This window comes from Neopsephotus bourkii, unplaced genomic scaffold (assembly GCF_033783945.1).
Source record: "Neopsephotus bourkii isolate Nb327-2 ecotype Australia unplaced genomic scaffold, CSIRO-AGI_Nbou_v1 NB_463, whole genome shotgun sequence".
Lineage (NCBI taxonomy): Eukaryota > Metazoa > Chordata > Aves > Psittaciformes > Psittacidae > Neopsephotus > Neopsephotus bourkii.
The window spans coordinates 139870-158539 of record NW_026900965.1 but is presented as its reverse complement, the minus strand read 5'-3'; the positions used below and the strand labels follow the sequence as shown (position 1 = coordinate 158539).

At 43.7% G+C, this 18670-nt stretch overlaps 2 protein-coding genes across 2 annotated transcripts in view; one reads left to right on the top strand and one right to left on the bottom strand.

Annotated features, from left to right (window-relative positions):
- Positions 1 to 596: 596 nt before the first annotated feature.
- On the bottom strand, positions 597 to 3487 carry LOC133210448 (G2/M phase-specific E3 ubiquitin-protein ligase-like). Its single transcript, XM_061349822.1, has 3 exons — positions 3156 to 3487; positions 1235 to 1394; positions 597 to 1150 (listed from the first exon to the last, which is right to left on the bottom strand). The coding sequence occupies exons 1-3, from the start codon at positions 3302 to 3304 to the stop codon at positions 1040 to 1042; spliced, it is 420 nt and encodes a 139-aa protein (XP_061205806.1). The 5' UTR covers positions 3305 to 3487; the 3' UTR covers positions 597 to 1039.
- Positions 3488 to 14056: 10569 nt separating this feature from the next.
- Positions 14057 to 18670, top strand: part of LOC133210455 (centromere protein P-like) — a 52855-nt gene continuing 48241 nt past the window's right edge. Inside the window, exons 1-2 of the mRNA XM_061349841.1 lie at positions 14057 to 14299; positions 17728 to 17816. Of these exons, the coding sequence (XP_061205825.1) occupies positions 14225 to 14299; positions 17728 to 17816 (164 nt within the window). The 5' untranslated portion in view covers positions 14057 to 14224. The remainder of the gene's footprint in view (positions 14300 to 17727; positions 17817 to 18670) is intronic.

Genomic DNA, 18670 nt, shown 5'->3' with positions numbered 1-18670 from the left:
TGGTTGTCTGGGGTTTGGTGTTGCCGTTGGTCGGGCCCAGGGGGGCTGGAGCGGCTGCTGCCCTCACACACTGGGAAATCGTGGCATGGCCCTGATGGCATCTGTCTGACACTGCTTGGGCTGCTGGTCTCCTGTGCCTCAGGTCCCAGAGTCTGCACCGCTGCTGCCTGGCTGCTGGTGCTGGGTCTGCTGGACTCCACTTCCAGAGATCCAGGAGACTGCCGTGATGCTGCTGGGCTGACAGTGCTGGGACCAGCAAGCTCTAAGCCGGCACCGGAGGCTGCAAGGGCAAGCAGGAAGGTTAAGGACTTGGCTCCCAGGCCTGGGACAGCATAGGCCTGAGCCGTGCCCCAGCTCTCCTGGAGCAGACAGGCTCTGCCAAGCCCACACCAGGCACCCACTGCCAGGCCTTGCCTGACCCCTGGCCCCAGCCCAGGAGCACCCGGGTCCTTTGACACTTACAGGTGCCCAGGCCACCACAGTTGTCACACTCCCATCTGGCCTCATGACTGTTCCCCAAGTTGCCGCAGTGTCTGTGTCTGCCCTCACTAGCACAGGATTGGCACAGGAACAGCTGCCAGGGCCTGGGGAAAGAAATAGATTCATGTCTCTGAGGTTAAAGTGCCCACAGCATGGGATTGTCCAGCAGAGCTCTTCTCTTCAGCCTTTCTGCTTCAAGCCCTTGCTGAGACACAGATCCCGTGCACAGCCCCAGGGTGCAGCTTTGGCAACTTACCCGTCTGGCTCTGCCACCCATCTGCCTCCTGGACAAAGGCACTCCCTGGCATCACAGTGGCTGTGCCTCCGGAGCAGTTCTGCTTGTGCATTGTTGTCTTCCCATGACGCTTCTCTGATGGAGAAAGGAAAATTGATGAGCCCCTGCTGCCTCAGCATAAGGCGGATGCGGGGCCTCCCCGCTCTTCCCCACACACTCTGTTTCCAACTCCTCCATAGAGCTAAAGCCCAGACTCGGGGGACAGCAGAAGACCACGACTGCTGGTGCAGGTCCAGGTATGGCAAGTGGTGGCCAGGAGGACACTCACCTTAAGGGGATTTGGATCCCCATGTTTATCATTTCAACAAGAAACATAGTCTGATTTCTACACAGAGGACACTGAAAGCACAAACTTCCAGAACGCATAGCCTGTCCCTGCAGGAGAAACATAAAAAGCGTGAGTGAGGCTCTGGTACTGCTGAGAGCCTGCCGCGCCTGGAGCAAGGGAACGGCTCCTACCTGGATGCAGGCCCTGTGGAACCAGGCGTGTCTGCATACTGGGCAGACCATGGTCCTATAGGTAGTTCTGCCTTCAACAGGGTCCATGCAGACGAGGCAGATGGCGTTCGCTGGAGCCACCAGATCTTGCTGCTGTGGGCGGTGCTCCTGGCAGAAGGATCTGGGGGAAGAGGGAAGGGATGGGTGAGATGAGAAGCGCTGGGTCATTCCCTGGTGACAGTGAGGAGACGAGAGGAGGTACCTGAACGGCGGGAGATAACGGGTGACACATTCACCCTCCACGGCACAGGGGAGATGGAACCTGCGGTCGCAGCCCATCTCGTGGCAGGTGATGGTGGCCCCCCTCTCGCCACACACGAAGCAATCCTGGAAAGAGTAGAGCAGCCCCCATCAGCGGTAGCCTCAGGGCCTCCTCAGCCATACCAACACCTCAGGCCTGGGAGCAGAATATGGCCACTGCTGGGTCACAGAGCACAGATCCACCTGACAGAGCAGGCTCCTGTGCTGGAGCCTCTGTGGAGATGCTGGGAGCAAGACTTCAGTCCCAGAGCTGGGTGGAAGGCCTGGGATTCTGTCCCTGGCATCTAAGCTAAGGTCCCACAAACCTCTCCTGGCACAAATCACTCTGATCATCTCAGATCCTCACCATCTGGGCTGCCTGCTCGACTGCACGTTGAATATCCATATAGGAAAATCTCATCTCCTGTTCAGTGTCTTCTTGATGAAGCTCACTGGCCAAAAGCTGCAGAAGAGACAAGGAGCTGATGAGGGGCATGTGGCAGGGCTGGTGTGTTGCAAAGATGAAGCCAGCCCCAGAGGAGCTCACCAGGCAAAAATGATGGGCATAGACGCCTTCAGTAACCAATTTTGGCCCGCAGATGTCCGGGTCTGCCTCTGCCCGTCGACACAGCACGCATTCTGGAGAGGAGAGAGCAAATGCACCTGAGAATGAGCACCTGTGTGGGGCCGGGGATGTGTTTCTGAGGGATTGCCCCCAGGGGCTGCTCTGTCCCTGCCTAGCTGGCTGCTGAGCAGGGATGGAAGCCTTGGAGAGGAAAAGGCACTGCAGGCATGGGTGTCCCGGAGGGTGCGCACTGCCCAGCCCTGCTCCCGCTTGACGAGGAGGGGCCCTCCCCCAGGATGGCTTTGGAGCTCCTGCCTCCCCCTGTCAACGCTCCCGGTCCCACGCCGACAGCCTTGGGAGTCCCTCTGCCAGGCTGTAGGAGGGGGACTTTGCTCTCACCCTGCTCCATCGAGTTGGGTGTCCTACACCTCCGCAAGGAGGTGTCAGACATCAACAGTGAGCGCTCGGAGAGTCCCTGTCCCAGCAGCGCTGGGGCGTCTTCTCCAGATGTTCCTCTGCTGTCTCTGAGGGAAAAGAGAGACGCGGGTGAGCTTGCAGCACAGGCCCAGAGCCCTGCGGTGTGGAGCCCCCTGCTCCCTCGGCAGCCCCCCCGAGAGCTCTGTCTCTGCCCTCTACTCCCCGCACCTCACCAGGTCGCACTGATGCACTGTGCCCAGCGTTCCCTTTTTCATAGGCCTGCCCCTGCCACCGGTCACAGTGGCTTCTGTGACATCAGCACCGTGCGCACCCAAATATGGGTGGGGCACCCTCAGCCACACACCCCCCACTGTGACACTGACACTGCATCACAGGGCTGGCTGTGAAGCGCAGTCAGGGACCTGAGCCCTTGGCACCCAGGTCCCTGGGGCGGCTGCTCCACGTGCAAGTGCAGAGTCAAGGGCCAGCTTAGGGACATGGCTTCCTGGTAAAGTTGGCAGTGTTAGCTTAACGGTTGGACTCGATGACCTTTAGGGCCTTCTCCAACATAAATGATTTCTGTGACTCTGAGGATCTGGGGGAAGAGATGACAAGTTCTGGGCCCTTCCTTGGTGACAACGAGGAGGGGAGAGGAGGTACCTGAACTGCGGGAGGTAATGAGTGACGCATCCACCCTCCACGGCACAGGGGAGATGGAACCTGCGGTCGCAGCCCATCTCCTGGCAGGTGATGGTGGCCGCCTCTCGCCACACACAAAGCGGTCCTGGAAAGAGTAGAGCAGACCCCATCAGCGGCAGCCTCAGGGTCTTCACAGCCAGACCCAGACGTCAGGGCAGGGCGCAGGATGTGGCCGCTGCTGGGCAACAGGCCGCAGATCCACCTGGCAGAGCGCGCTCCTGTGATGGAGCCTCTGTGGAGCTGCTGGGAGCAAGACTTCTGTCCCAGAGCCGGGTGGAAAGGCTGGGATTCCGTTCTTGTGTAGAACTTGCATCTTTGCTCTTTCCTTGCAAGTGTGGCCTGGACACAGGCTGACCTCTCTCATCTGCAAAGGAGGCGGCATCTGACAGTTGCTCGTCAGAATGTTTCCCTGTAGGACGAAAGAAAGAAGGAAATTGTGCCTAGGCCCAACCAAGAGGAAAAGGATATTTTCCCTTTCTGTTGATCCGAAGGTGTACGATAGGCAAGACTCTGCCAAATTTACCAGCAACCCATTGCTGAAAGAGAAGAAAAATAACCAGTGTTAAGCAAAGAAGGAATGGAAGTAACCCTGGAATAAAACAAAACGGATATTCTTGGATAACAAGATAAAGGCCCTTGTTGGGTCCCTGCACGATGGGTTCGTCCTGCCTTGTCTTCTGTCCCTTCATCACAAAAGGAATGACACCTGCCGTGGTTTCCAGGCCAGCCAAAAGAGAACATCTGTAGAATATTAGCCAATGTGACTGGACAAGACGCCCTGTGCCTTTCGGTTGCCACACCTATGAGTCCTTTCACACTGCTGTTGAAAGCAATGGCAGCCTGGAATCCTGTGGACATATGGGATGGCTGGGGGGATATAACAGTACAGCTGCAAGAAATTTTCAATGAGAAAATGAATATGAGCCGGCAGTGTGCGCTCGCAGCCCAGAAAGCCAACCGTGTCCTGGGCTGCACCAAAAGGAGTGTGACCAGCGGTTCGGAGGAGGTGCTCCTGCCCCTCTACTCTGCTCTCGTGAGACCTCACCTGGAGTATTGTGTGCAGTTCTGGTGTATCTGTATTTTCATTATGTAGTTCAAAACCAATTGTTAGTGCAGAAGGCTAACTGTTCTTTAACTGTTTATTTGCTAGGCTAGGAGCACGAGTGAAAAATTGTATTAAGAATGTTTGTTTTGAACCTTGTATGCATGTGCAGGTTGGGAAAGCACTGAACAAGGGGATAAAAAGGGCTTGGCGGTAATAAAGGAGGATTTGAGTCTCTGCATCCTCTGCATAAAGGAGGATTTGAGACTCTGCATCTGCACTTGAGTCCACGTCGTGAAACACCACAGGGCTGCTGCCGCTTTCCAGTGCTGTGGAGCCATAAGATGCCTCCGATGGCCACTGCCTGCTGGTGCTGGGGCTGCTGGTCTCAGGTGTTGATAAGCACTGGACAGCCTCTCACTGCCTGGCTGTGGGTGCTGCTTTTACCACATGTTGCCGGCGATTGGCTTCTCTCCTGCTGTCTTTGGGCTGCGTGTAGGCACTTGGGGTGTGACAGTTCAACTGGGAGCACGCTGGGCAGCCGTGGCATGGCCCGATTGTTGCAGTGCCAGTGTTTGGTGCCAGGTAACTGTGGCATGGCTATACGTGGATAACAGACACACTCGTAAAGAACCATCAGTGACTAGTTATTTGTTTACTCTCTTTTTTTTTTTTCAGCAATTCTAACAGAGTCTTTTCCCAATTTCCCTGGTGCCCTTCTTTCTGCAGCTTTGCTTCCTCCCTCTCCCTGGCCAGACTGTACCAAGAAGCACATTATACATGAAATAAAGGTTTGCTGTTTGCTAAATTACAGGTGGCAATGACCCCAGCTCACAGAACAGTAACCATTCCTACCTGAAGAATTAGCACATCTGTTACCTCTAAGGGAATAACGATGCAAAACATGTTACAGAATCTAATGTGCACCAATGGTCCACCAATGACAATAAAACCTAGAGAGGTTTAACAGCGTTGCAGCCAAAAGCACAGCCATAATACTATCAGATAAACAGAGAAATATATTTTTTTTAAATTCATTTGTAGCTGTGCAGCCTTTCTTCGGCCACTGTATCTGCAGTGTTCCTCCTTTCCATTTTATTTAAAACTGACATGCCTGTAAAGCAAGGAGATGGGAAATGAGGATTTTCTTCATTAAAAAAAAAAAAAAGTAAAAAAGGTTTAGGCTTAACTATGCCTCCTTCTAGAAGTTTCTTCAGCATTATCTTATTACTCACTTGATTTAAGTTTGTACATGAAAAGTCACAGAATCATAGAATGGTTTAGGTTGGAAAGGACCTTAAGATCATCTAGTTCCAACCCCCTGCCATGGGCAGGGACACCACACATAATAAACTATATCCCTCAAGACTCCGTTCAACCTGGCCTTGAACACTGCCAAGGATGCAGCGTTTACCACTTATTTGGGCAACGTGTTCCAGGGCCTCAGCACCCTCACAGTGAAGAATTTTTTCCTTATATCTAACCTAAAGTGCCCTCGTTTAAGCGTGAACCCTTTACAGGTAGGGCAGCACTTACTGCTTTTCTGCGATCCTCTCTACAGCATGCACTGAGCGGGAGTAGCAGACGTAGCTGGCCAACGCCTGTGTCAGGAAGTCCTGGATGTCTGAGGAGGAATGAGAACAGACTAGGCCAGGCACCCAAGGACATGAAGCGTACCAGGGAGCACCTGAACAACAGAGGCTAGAGGTGATATGCAGATAGACTCCACAACTCGTTAGAGCTGTAAAGCAGGGATGCTGTATTCGGCGCTGAGGCACATGGGGATTGCTCCTCCAAAGGCATGCGCACCTTTCTTTTGCCACTCAGTTTGTTTATATTCCATATAATGATTACCTAAACATGAGATTGCTTCACGCCTAATACATATGTAAAACTTATTCCGGTCTAGTATTATAATTAGTTTTCTGGCATTTGTCCCATTGGTGTGCCTGCGCAGTGCCTCCTGGTGGTGGTCGTTAGGGGGTCATGAGGATGAAGGCCTGTAGTTCCTCTTCATCACCGCGAGTAACCTCTTGCCTTCATGCAGACTCAATGGGGTCTTGGCTCCTGTCCAAACCTCAGGGTCAGTACAAGCTGATTTTATGTATCTTAAAGCAGAAACTTGTCAAGTTTGCAAATGTTGTTACTCTGGCTGTCTTTTGTTCCTTTTCTTTCTAAAGATACTATCTGAACAAGAATGTCTTAAATATTAAGCTATGAATCTGATCTACTACAATTCTGCTTCACCATTCTAGCAACTTAACTCTACAGTTCTGCTTCACCAAGCACAGCAACTGCTTAAGCAAGCAGGCACAATGATAACCTTTTATTTCCCGGTATCAGAGGGACTGATCCTCACTCAGAGAGACACACTGTCCCTGCTGCTGTGGAGAGCATGCTAATGCTCAGACAGCTAAGGAATAACCCCAGACTGGACATCTTAAAACTTAAAACCAAAAAGACTCTTAAAAGGGTATCCTAGGTCATGTATCTGATTCTGGAAGAAGCAGAACAGGCCAGACAAGGGCAGTGCCCAGCATCTCTTTGTACACTAAGACATAAGGCCCTCAACAGAGTCAGCAGATAGAGCCCAACGGAAGCCTGGTGAGCCTCTGGCCCTGGGACCAGCCAGACCTGCAACATTACTCCAAAGCAGAGGAGTGCAGTTTTACCTGTGCCCACCATCCCTGAGCCAGCAAAATGCTTGGCCAGGATGGCAGCAAGGCACATCAGGGTTTCCTCGTAGCCTGCAAAGAGAAAGAGGGAGCAGGGTTCACACCAACAGCCTGATGGGCAGCCCTGTGGCCCCAGCATTCTTGTGGACATGGCACAGGCCATGGAGTTCATTCCTGCTACAACTAACTCCAGCTTTGAGGTGTGCCTAGTTGTCAAAGCAGACAGCTGGGAAAACACATCTCCCAACAGAGCTTCTCACCTCAGTCTGCAGAGTCTGGAACATGTACTCAGAGAAAGGTAAAACCATGTAACTGAGTCAGACAGCAAGTGAGAGAGAACTAATGCAGAAGAGGCTGAGCCACACAAGTAACACCCTAGATCTATGCTGAAAAGCCATGTCCAGCCTGCAGGCCCTGAAGAAATCTGCTAACACTCAATTCTGCTGCTCCCTGAACAGCAGGCACAGCTCCCACTTAATGGATCTGAACACCTTAGCTATGTCTTGTTGGTAGGACAGCAGCCTTCCAGTATCTGAAGGGGGCCTATAGGGATGCTGGGGAGGGACTCTTCATTAGGGACTGTAGTGATAGGACAAGAGGTAATGGGTTTAAACATAAACAGGAGAAGTTCAGATTGGACATAAGGAGGAAAGTCTTTCCTGTTATGGTGAGGCACTGGAATAGGTTGCCCAGGGAAGTTGTGAAGGCTCCATCCCTGGCAGTGTTCATGGCCAGGTTGGATGAGGCCTTGGGTGATATGGTTTAGAGCAAGGTGTCCCTGCCCATGGCAGGGGGGTTGGAGCTTGATGATCTTAAGGTCCTTTCCAACCTTAACTGTTCTATGATTCTATGAGTCCCTCTCCAGCACTCTTGTAGGCCCGCTTCAGGTACTGGAAGGCTGCTATGACGTCTCCATGCAGCCTTCTCCAGTCTGAACAGCCCCAACTTTCTCAGCCTGTCTTCGTCTGGGAGGTGCTCCCACCCCCTGAATCATCTCGTCAGATAGGCTGTTCTCGACTTCACTTCTTGTGCATTTTGAAAAACACAGTTAAGGACTACTGAAAACCAGAGGGAAAAGTGATGTACCTGGAACTTCTGGATGCAAAGTGTCAAAAGCTCTCCAAAAGTCACTAACTGCTTTCCCATTCCTAATAGCAGCATTCCCTACATAAAAGGGCATTATTTCTAACCCCTCTCTTCGAGAACAGGCATCTTCACCTGCAGTTTTGCTGCCACATGTTACACAGGTGATTTTATAACCCTGCAACTAGTTTTATAACCCCATGACTGTGGGATTTGTAATACTGCTGCAACAGGAGCATGCTTCACATAAACTCTTCTCCTGGGCTCCCTCTCATATCAAGTTACAATGTTGTATGGACCTGATGCGACTGTTTGAAGCACATTTCCTATAACTTTTCCTACAAGGGTTAGAACTCATTAAGTCACTCAGTCACAAGGAACCTTTCTAAGGTGATTACACCTACTGAGAGCTCCTGTAACTTCAATAAAATTGCAGCTTAAAGAAAAGGGAATGAATGAACATGACAACAGAAGGAAAGAGGGTCTACCTTGACCATATCCTGATCTGACATTAGATGCATTTCCAGGAATGCAATCTGGCTCAAAAAAATAAATTACGTAAGAAGAAATAATTAAAGCCACGTACTTACACTTTCTAAGATCTGCATCAAAAATGCTGACATTGAGGTAAGTGAAAGCTTTCAGAGGGTTCCCTGAGCAAAGAGAAACACTCAGTTAATTTCTCTGAAATTTCACAGTTTCCCTTAAAACTAAGCCGTCTCCTAAGAATAAAGTGTGTCATAAGCCAAGAAAAAACCAAGAAAAAAACAAGAAAAAAAACAAACAAAAAACTCACCAAAAAAACCCTAAAAAAAAAAAAAAAAGTTTCACACAACAAACTGAAAACCAATCCGCTTTTAAAAGAATGGCTCCATATACTTTTAAAGAATGACGCAAAGTTCTTACCCTGGTCATCTTGTCTGATAATAATCTCCGGTTCCAAAACACGCCCAAACTTGCCAAATCTTTCCTGCAGTTCAGCCTGAGACACCACATGGCCACGCCCTCCAACGTACAAACAGAAGCACAGCAGCACAGCCAGTGTACAAGCCTTTCACAGCCTGCACCACTCTCTGAACACACCAGAGAGCCTAGTGAAGATCCTCCGAAACAGCATGTTATAAAAATTCCGTATTGGCCATGATCTGATTTAATTAATTTTTTATTACAATTGATTAATATCGGGAGGCAATAAGCAAGCAGCGCTGGGTGCGCTGGGGAGTCTCTGCTCCACCCAAGACGCACACCGAGAGTTCTGGGGTACAGTCTCTTATACTCCTCGGTCTTCGGTTTCAGCCAATCCTGTCGTCTCCTTCACCCGAACATCGACGTGGTTCCTTTTCATTGTTCTCCTCCTGTTGCTGGGATCTTATCTTTGGGTGATGAAACTTCTTAAAATGCCATTGAATTCCTTGGCAATACATTAACAGGGGATATCTGTCACAAGCTTAACCACCATCTTAGCCCCCTCAATTCCATTTCTTATATAGTTACATATTGAATACACAAGTTTCACCTCATCCCGTAACAGAATGTATCCCTGGATTACCTAACCCCCTTAAGGTATTCAAGCAGTTAAACAAAACACCCTCTGTAGTTAGCAAAGCATCTGAGACATTCAAGTAGTTAAACAAAGTACCCCTTAAAGTAACAAAGACTTTGATTAGGATTCCTTTGTTCCTTCTTTTCTTTCATCACTGTATTTACAAGAACTCCCATCTTAATCTGATCATTCGTATACATTCTACACATGATTTTCGATTCCTCCCAGAGTGCAATGATGACAAGGACTCTTAAATTTCTGACACGAATCATTCCTATATACCTCACAAGCAGACCTAGTATTTCTTGTGTGTGTGCTGGGCACCGAAACAGCAGACCTAGTATTTCTTGTGTGTGTGCTGGGCACCACGTGCCAGCAGGGCAGGAGCACTGCACAAGTGCAGTGCTCCACGCTGACCTAAGAACCCTAACTATTCTATGATTCTAAGAAGCAGTAGAGGACCACAGAGCAACCCTGTGCCACATGCAGCAGTTACACCATCTCCTGATTAGATCTGCAGTTGAGAGTACAGCGGCCAATCTGCATGAGTCCTTGGGAGAAGATGAGCACCTCGTAAATCCATTCAATTTATCTGCCTCCTTGCAGCCCTTCCAGTCACCCTGGGGGAAAAAAAAGGTCCACCACCTGCGTCCTCCGGCTCATGCTCATTGCTTGTTGCTGACTGGAGCAGCGTGAACACGAGGATTGGGTCTGGGGCCAGTGGGAGGTGCGATTGGAAGGAACTAAGAGGAAAGAAGGGGGAGTTTCCACAAGACACTAATAAGAAATCAGCAATAGAGAATAAGGAGCTGCCTGACAAAACAGCGCTTATTGCACCATTTTGAACAGCTAACTCTGGATCTGGTGTTCCAGTGGCTGTGTTTCCGGGGAGCGGGATGAAGTCGCGGACGGTGCCCCCCGCCTGGGCAGCCGTAGTGGTACTGGCCAGCTCGCTGCCGGTGGTTGGGCAGTTCGAAGAGCGTGTTGCGTGCAGACTTTAGTGCGGTTTGAGCGAAGTTTCCGGCTTTTCTTCCAGGGTCTGCGTGGTGGTGCTGGGGCAACCCCGAGCCCTGGAGCCGGGTCCTGTGGCGGGCGGCGGCAGTACTGGCTCTGCTAGCGAGCGCCGCTTCCTGTCATTGCCCTGTGAGATGTGAGGGTTAGGAGCAAAGCCGGGCAGCGCTGCACCTCGGCAGCTCCGTCCTTACAACCTGTTGAGTTCTGGTTCAAGCTTTCGTTGTGACAGCATAGAAATAAATGCTTAGCAGTGTACACGGGCAGGTACGTAGAAATGTGAAATGTTTACCATTAAAGTATCGGTATGTATGTGTGTGTGTGTTTCATTTGAGGAGAAATGATTGTTTGTTGTTAAAGGGTTTTTTTATTCATTTTATGCATGTAAGTGTGTTTTTATGCTGGTTTTGAGGTTATAATTAGTCTTTGAGTCTTCTGCACTGTAGTATAATCGCTTAAGGTAAATACCTGTAAGCAACGTATGTGTTTTGTTACCGTTTTCAAAACGGCTGTTAAAAAAGGAATTACTGACAGTCTGTAGTGAAGTTCTGGTTATTGTAATGTCTTTCTTTTTCTCAATGTACTCTTTATTATCACCAAAACTTTCTTCAATGCATCCACTTAAAAAAAAACCCTAATTTAATAGGATACATTAGAAGTTTTGAACTTCCGTTTCTTGTCCCCATGGATATTGTTTGTAATCATAACACTGCATAAGGTTGCTTTACAATTTCAGAGGCAGTTACAATGTCAGTGGTTCTCTAATTGTATATACTTTATTAAATGAGCAAATTTTTAATTTAAAACATTTGTAATATTTTCTTACATGTATTATTCAGGTGCTGTTTCTTATGACCTAAACCAACAAAATCCTATTCCCCCCCATGCATTTTTGTTGAGCCATGTTAGTGTAGATGTTACAAATACAGTTGTTTAAAGCCACATATAAAACTAGGTTTTTTCTTGTTGTTGTGGGTTTAGTTTCTTTTTCCCTAGGTGAAAGATACATTGGTATGGAGTGGCACAACATTTTCTACAGTCCTTTGAATGTGTTATGTCTAGGCTGAAAATCAGATTTTTTTTCTTAAAATTTAAGTTTGTCTTCAATTATTAATTAAATGTGGCTGTTTGTTTGTGTCTCTTTATTGCTGTTTACTTGAAAGACAGGTTATGCTGTTGTGTTAGTAGGAGCAGGTGTGCTTCATTTAATCAGATGCATCGTTAGATGAGGTGGTCAAAGCTGGATTCTGTTTCTGTAGCAGCTTAGGACTGGTTTTTATTTGCAGCCCAGCTGCTTGCTCTGTTAATTTAGAACAGCTGGATATGCTCCTGGATGAAATTATGATTAGTTGAAAAGGTTCTTAAAGAGTCTTTGACGATTTTAGATTCCTGATTTAACTTCTGTATTCAGAAGCTATGCAGTGATCTGTGACTTTGAATTTGCTTACTAATTACATTTAGAGTCAATAAATTCTTTGAGAAACTAATGCGACAAAACTACATTTTAATCACAGTTGCTATCTATATCAGAGGAAACTTGTTTCTTTTAGGTGAAGTCAGAAGTATGTTCATTGTCACTTTCTTGCTGCTATGTAGTAGCTGCCTGTATCCACTGGAGGTGGAATCTTTCCTGTTCATGATGCTTTTAGAGTGAGCTACTGTTTCTTAAGGAGGTTTTTTTGCATTCAGAATTACAGAACAAGTGGCTTTTTTGGTCTTGTAATGTGTCTTTCTAAGTGGGCTTTCTAGGGTTTAAGTAGGAGTTACACTGATCACAGAGTGCTGTAGTGTTAAGAGTGGAGTTTTACTGCAAGCCTAATTCTGTTTTCAAGTTGGTGGCAGAATTCCTGTCAAATTTGGTTGCTGAGGATCAAGGTTTATATGTTTGTGTTATCTTCTATTGTAGGCAGCAGTGTTTTGACACCTTAGAATTGTTTATGAGGGTATAAATGATTGTACTTGTTGAAGCTACCTGGGATATTTAAAAACTGTATTTAACAGTTCTTCAGCTCTCTAAATTCATAAAATAATAGAGTTGACTCTATTAGAATTGTCTAATATTATATTTGAGTTTCTTAATTCATTGGACAAAAACTTATTTTGAATATAGATTATTTCTTTTCTCCTAGGAAATTTATTTTGTTTTATCTAGTAACATCGATTCTGAAAAATGGACAGCAACGTTCGTTACGTTTATGAAGATGAAATCCAGTCACTGAAAGAGGAAATTAAACTGTTGGCTGAAAAGTATGAAGATAGCCAACAGGAACCCACCTTTTTTTCTGATGAGGAGATATTAATGTCAATGCAAGCTTTTTTTTTCACGTGTTGGATTAATAATGTTTCTTTATCAGAATTGTTTAGGATAAGTTTTTGCTTTTCTTAGGACTTTGTTATTTTTATAGTGCTGATCTTATTTATATCATGGCTTACATATGGTAAAAGACCACAAATAATAAATATTTGATCTCTGTTTACAGTCTTCTGTTGGTAGTTTGTGGGGGCTTAGGGTTTTGTTTGTTTGTTTTCTGAAAGGATGTTTAGTGGTCAGATCATGACGTCAGGTACAGTGCTGTGCAGGCCTTGCAAAGTTGTTGTCTGCAAAGGCCATGTTTTCCATTATGCACTGTGAAACAGCTCAGTTCCCATTTAATTTAAAAAAAAAAAAAGGTGGGAAGATGGGGATTGGAATTGGGGAGATGGACAGGTGTGACTAGACATATCCTAAGAAAATGCCATGTTTGGGCTTCTTATTTCCATTATTTAAGTGATACTCTACAGTAAATAAATGTACACTCCATACCTAAAATAAGTAATTTAGACAATAAAGACATCACAGCTCATTTTTGTTGTACATTCCTTAAAATAGATATTTGCATTTCAAGACTTCTAATAAAGGCTGTGTCTACATGATAGGGCACATAAGTATTTATGAAAGTTAAAATAGTTTACTGTTGCTGGTAATGTGATCCAGCTGAAATGTGGCTTATTGAAAACTGATCTTGGTCAGAAAACAACCAGATCATGTTAAAAGTGCTTTTTTTTTTTTTTTTTAAATGGTATTGCTGTACTGATGTGACAAAACATTTTCTTATGTCTTGGTCTTTTCCCCTTTTGATTATTTTTTTTTTTTTTTTTTTTTTTTTTTTTCTCCCCAGTTCTAGAAAATCATTCCAAAGAGAACTTGGGGGAGAATCTGAGGGACATGAATCTGCAGCAGACCTGAAAACTGAACTTGAAAGCCCAGAAACACGTCTTTCATTTTTAATGAAACTTAATGGTATTCAGTTCACAGGTCATTCCAAGAAAACATTGGAAAGAAGCAAGCATTTTTGTGCCCTTTTCTGGTGCTGTGTTGAGCATACTGTTTCTATTACATTTGAAAATGCATGTTTTAATTCTGCTTTCAATGTTAGCAGGAAGACAATTATTTTGAAATACAGTAGAATTTTCTCTATTAACAAGTAGCTTTTGAGTATAGTACTTCCCATAGTGGGAAAGTGAAAGACTGATGTAAAGTTAAATTTGGTTTCTTTTAACATGTTTAACTTGATTTTTTAATATGATGGATGATATCAGTTGGTACTTTAAATATGACTAATGGAAGAGATGCAATAGTTGTTGTATTGGAATTCTGATCAAGTATTAACTTCATTTTACAACAGCTAGAAACAAAATGTTGAGGAAGCACAGATTATCAGGGAATTGCTGCTCGTCTTTTCAATTGGAATCCCAGCTTTTTGATATGCAGGTAAGGATCAATGAACACCTAAACCCCCAATAACCACCAAGCAACCGAACAGAACTTCAAATGGGCTAGTGTCAATACTTCCTTTTCTATCTGAAAATGGTATTTTGTCATTTTGATTGCCTGAGTCTCCTTAACCTAAGCCTCGGTGGGTTGCTTTCACCCTGTAGCAGCTGGACCCAACTTTTGAATTTGATGTGCATTCAAGCAAAATAATTCTGAAGGTCAGGTTCAACATTCAGTTGTGAATTTCTTATCACAGAATCCTTTAGGTTGGAAAAGACCTTTAGGATCATGAAGCCCAACCATAAACCTAACACTGCCATGTCCCAATCACCCTTCCTTCCCAAAATATGCACCCTGCCAGATGCTGTTGCAGTCTAACATTGAAGTAAATCCCTGAACAGCACTGGATTTCCACTGACTATGCCAAATACCTGCTGGGGCTTTGCCCTGACCCGATACATCTTTCATCCCACAGCTGTCTCTGATCTCTCCCCATCACATTCTGTAGTCAGGTATCTTGTTCTAGAGACTGGAAAATTTCAAATCTTACCTCTCTTGAGGAAACTGAGGAAAAACACTACAAACTTGAACATTTTTTTCTTTGCTTCAGTTATATTTCTAATTTGCTTGGTTAGTGTCAGTAGCCATTACATCACAGGACTGCACAGAAGTTGCACTAAATACAGATTTTTTTTTGCAGGGAAGTTCTTTCATAATAATCTACTCTTAGCACAGAATTCAAAATGATAAACAGTGGGAAACAGCTGCTGTCCCAATTTGTTCTAATATAACCCAATTTTTAATAATATTTTTTACATCAGGAAACTTCCTTCTCCTGAAAACTTGGTTTTCAGCTCAGCTTTAAAGGTATTTTTTAAATTGAATGTAATTGAACTTAATAGTATTAAAAACTGCCTTCCTTTCTAATCTTAAGAAAAGCCATATTATGACTTTAGGAAATTAATATTTAAATAGTCACGTGTGGATTACATAAGATGAATAAGGTTATTTTGTAACCTCTGAAGTCCATGAATGACTTGAAACTTGTGATATTATTTTACCATGTTCTTGTATAAAACTATTTAGGTTTCAGCATGGAAATAGCTCACATCAGTTATGCTACTTGGTTAGATTTGTATTTATATCTCACCTGTATGCTCCTGTGGAATGATGACATCTTTTACTGTCTATCTAGATCAGATGATGTAAATTAACTGGATGTAAATTCAGAGCTACATTGGTGCTGCTTAAATCTATTGTACCACTTGATGGCAGCAGTTGTCTAGGTAATTCCTGAGAGTTGTAGTATTTCAGCGCTGATGACGTATGCTGGAGTAAGGCATATAGAATAATACTAAGTGTATACATTTAGAAAAAAAACACTTCAGATCAGTAGGTCCTCTGTGGGTGGAGGAGCCTGCCTCCATAGGTCTCAGTAAAGTTGTGACTTCAGGCCAGACTAAGGCCTGAAAATTTACCTTTTTAATGCCTATCCTTGTATATAAAAATGGAGAAACCTGTTTTCTAAGATATGGCATTAATGGTTGTATTCAAAACAACCTGTGCTGAGATCAGTGTCTGCAAGCTAGTGTAAGGTTGCAGGTAGTTTCAGCCGTCTTAAGAAATAAAAGACAACAGCTTGCTTTTTTTTTTTTTTTTTAAAGCTTAATAGATAACAAACACATTAGTATGCAGCAGAATAGAAAGGATAATTCTCTAATTTGATCTTAAATTGTTAAATGTCATTCACATTAAAAGCTGTATTCCAGGATACAGTTGTACAAAGAATGGTATGCAGATCAATGTTCACTCTGACTAGCTTTAAATGCTTGAGATTGTGCCTGTATTTCTGTAGTACTGGTCTCTGACTGCCTGACATAATAAAGAACCAGCTGAGATGTATGGTTTTGGCACAGATTAATGTGTAGTTTATATTCCCAAGAAGACTAGTGTTTTGCCAGCTTTGAGTGCAAACTAAGAAGCTCCTGTCTGCTCACCGTTGTGCATAGGTGAATGTTTACAAAGATCAAAATGCGAATGAGGAAAATAGGCTAATGCAAAAGCATTGCTTTATTTATTTTCCTCTCATACTGTCACACAGTATCACAGTATACTAGAGATTGGAAGGGACCTCAAAAGATCATCTAGTCCAATCCCCCTGTCGGAGCAGGAACACCTAGATAAGGTTACACAGGAATGTGTCCAGGCGAGTCCTTAGGTTTTAGGAGAGGACATATAAAACTTGTTTGAAAATCTGCCAAAACATGTATAAACCTCTTGAGAAAGCGTTCAAGTAAGAGTTGCTTCCTGCTCAAGAGCTTTCCTTTTGAATCTTATAACTTGACCCGTTTATTGGAAAGCCAGTTTCTTCAGAAGGTAGTGTGTTAGCCTGTGGGCTACTAGCAACTTCTCTGTAACTCCATGCATGTGTTGAACTTTTACTCTAAATTTAAAATGATTTTTTCTGTTGTTACTTACACAATCCACTAAACTTTGTAGTGTTTTGTTTTGCTTTTTCCTTTTTTTAGTGATGGCAGCGTTAGCAGCATTCCTGTCCAACCAGTACTATGGATTGCTATATATGTTTTCATATCCTGCTTGTCTGCTTAGTTTCCATTGCCATTCCCATTTGCTTGTGGTGACTGGGTATAAGAAAAATCAAGTACAATGTCCCCACTAGAAAGTGAAGCATTTGCTATAGTCTTCAAGCCACGATTGTAAGCTTTTTCATTCACTGTTATCTAACCTGTTACTCTGGTGTCTTCAAGAATGTGTAGAAAAAATATAATTAAGTTTTTTGTGGCTTCATTTCTACTATATGAATGTCTTTTTTAAAATTTTATTTTATTTTGGTAGGCTGTTAAATATTTAGAAACATTTTATTTTTACTGTCATGCACATATCCCCAAGTAACAGTTATTACTGTAAAAATTGATGGAATTTGGGGCACAACTATGGGCTTTAAAATAAAAAATAAAAGGAAAGCTAACAGTATTTTTTAATTTTTATTTTTTTAAACTTAGGGTAGCATTATTATGGTTTTCAGATGAAACCTTATATTTGAATTTTCAGGTATATGTGACAGGGATTTTGCTGGAAAATTAGAGTCTTAAAGAAGTGGAAGTGATAAGAAAGGAAGTAGATGAATCTCTTTTATACCAGATATAAAGGAAGACTTCTTTTATATTTTCTAAATGCTGACAAGTTCAGCTATTATTCCAAAACCTTGTTGCATGAATAATATTGATGCTGTTGAAATGACAGAAATTTTCCGCACATATAAGCTGTAGTTTAAAAAATGCCATTTTAAGGATTGTATTACTTGGTAGCATTTGGATATATTTTTATTATTTTATATACAAATAGATAACTTTATTTCTCCATGCTAGAGAAATTACTAACATACTGTGGTGTTCCTTATCTAGAACAAAGGAAATGTGTCTGCTGCTATTACTGATCTCAGTATTATAATGGAGCCTAGGGGAAATTCAGATTTGGACAAATTTGTGTCAAGGTAAGGTGGAGGTTTGGTTTTGTTTTTTTTTTTTTTTGTGTGGGGTGTTTGTTTTTTTTTAAGTAAAGTTATTGTATGGGATATTTGATACTAAAGGCAATACTGAGTTGTCATGTAAATTGCTGTCAGCCAATTTCTTTGTTTAGTAATGTTCTGTTAGCACAACCTAAACTCTTAGTCCTGGTCTGTATCCTTCTGTAGAGGAAATGAAATGCATATGATTTTTAAAGCTGGAAACGACCATTACAATGCATTTTAAATAGAAATAATTTTAGGATTATCACGTGTTTTAGCTGTTTGAAATTGTTTGGTTCAGAGAAAGGTAGAAGTATATAATCTCAGCTATCATATTTTAATTTATAAAATCAACACGTTAATTGCGTCTCAGATGTGTATGTGAGTTGTAGATGTGCAATGTGGGTAACTAAGGGCTAAAAGTGTATGTCCAGAACAACTTTCCAGTACTTGCCTGTTTCTAATTCTCTGCTTACTATTCAGTTTCTTTTCTTTGCATCAGGATTTGTTTTACTGATATTTTAAAAGCAGTACAATATAATTTAAAAACTTGGAGTAGTGTATTTGTGCAATGGCTTATGCAAATGTGCATTCTAAAACTCAAGCATATGACCGAATGCTGCTTCTTGATTGTTTTCTGGAGGTTGTTACACAGGAGGAATAATGATCAAGTTACTTGTCTCCAGTATTCTACTTTGAAATCTGCTAGCAGATCTCTCTGAGAACAAATGTTTTATATCTAATTATTATTGGGTTGATTTAATCCTATTCTCTAAGTGATTTCTGTTGTTTTATATTATTTTTAGACTTTGGGAGGGAGAAGGAAGGCAAATGAATGG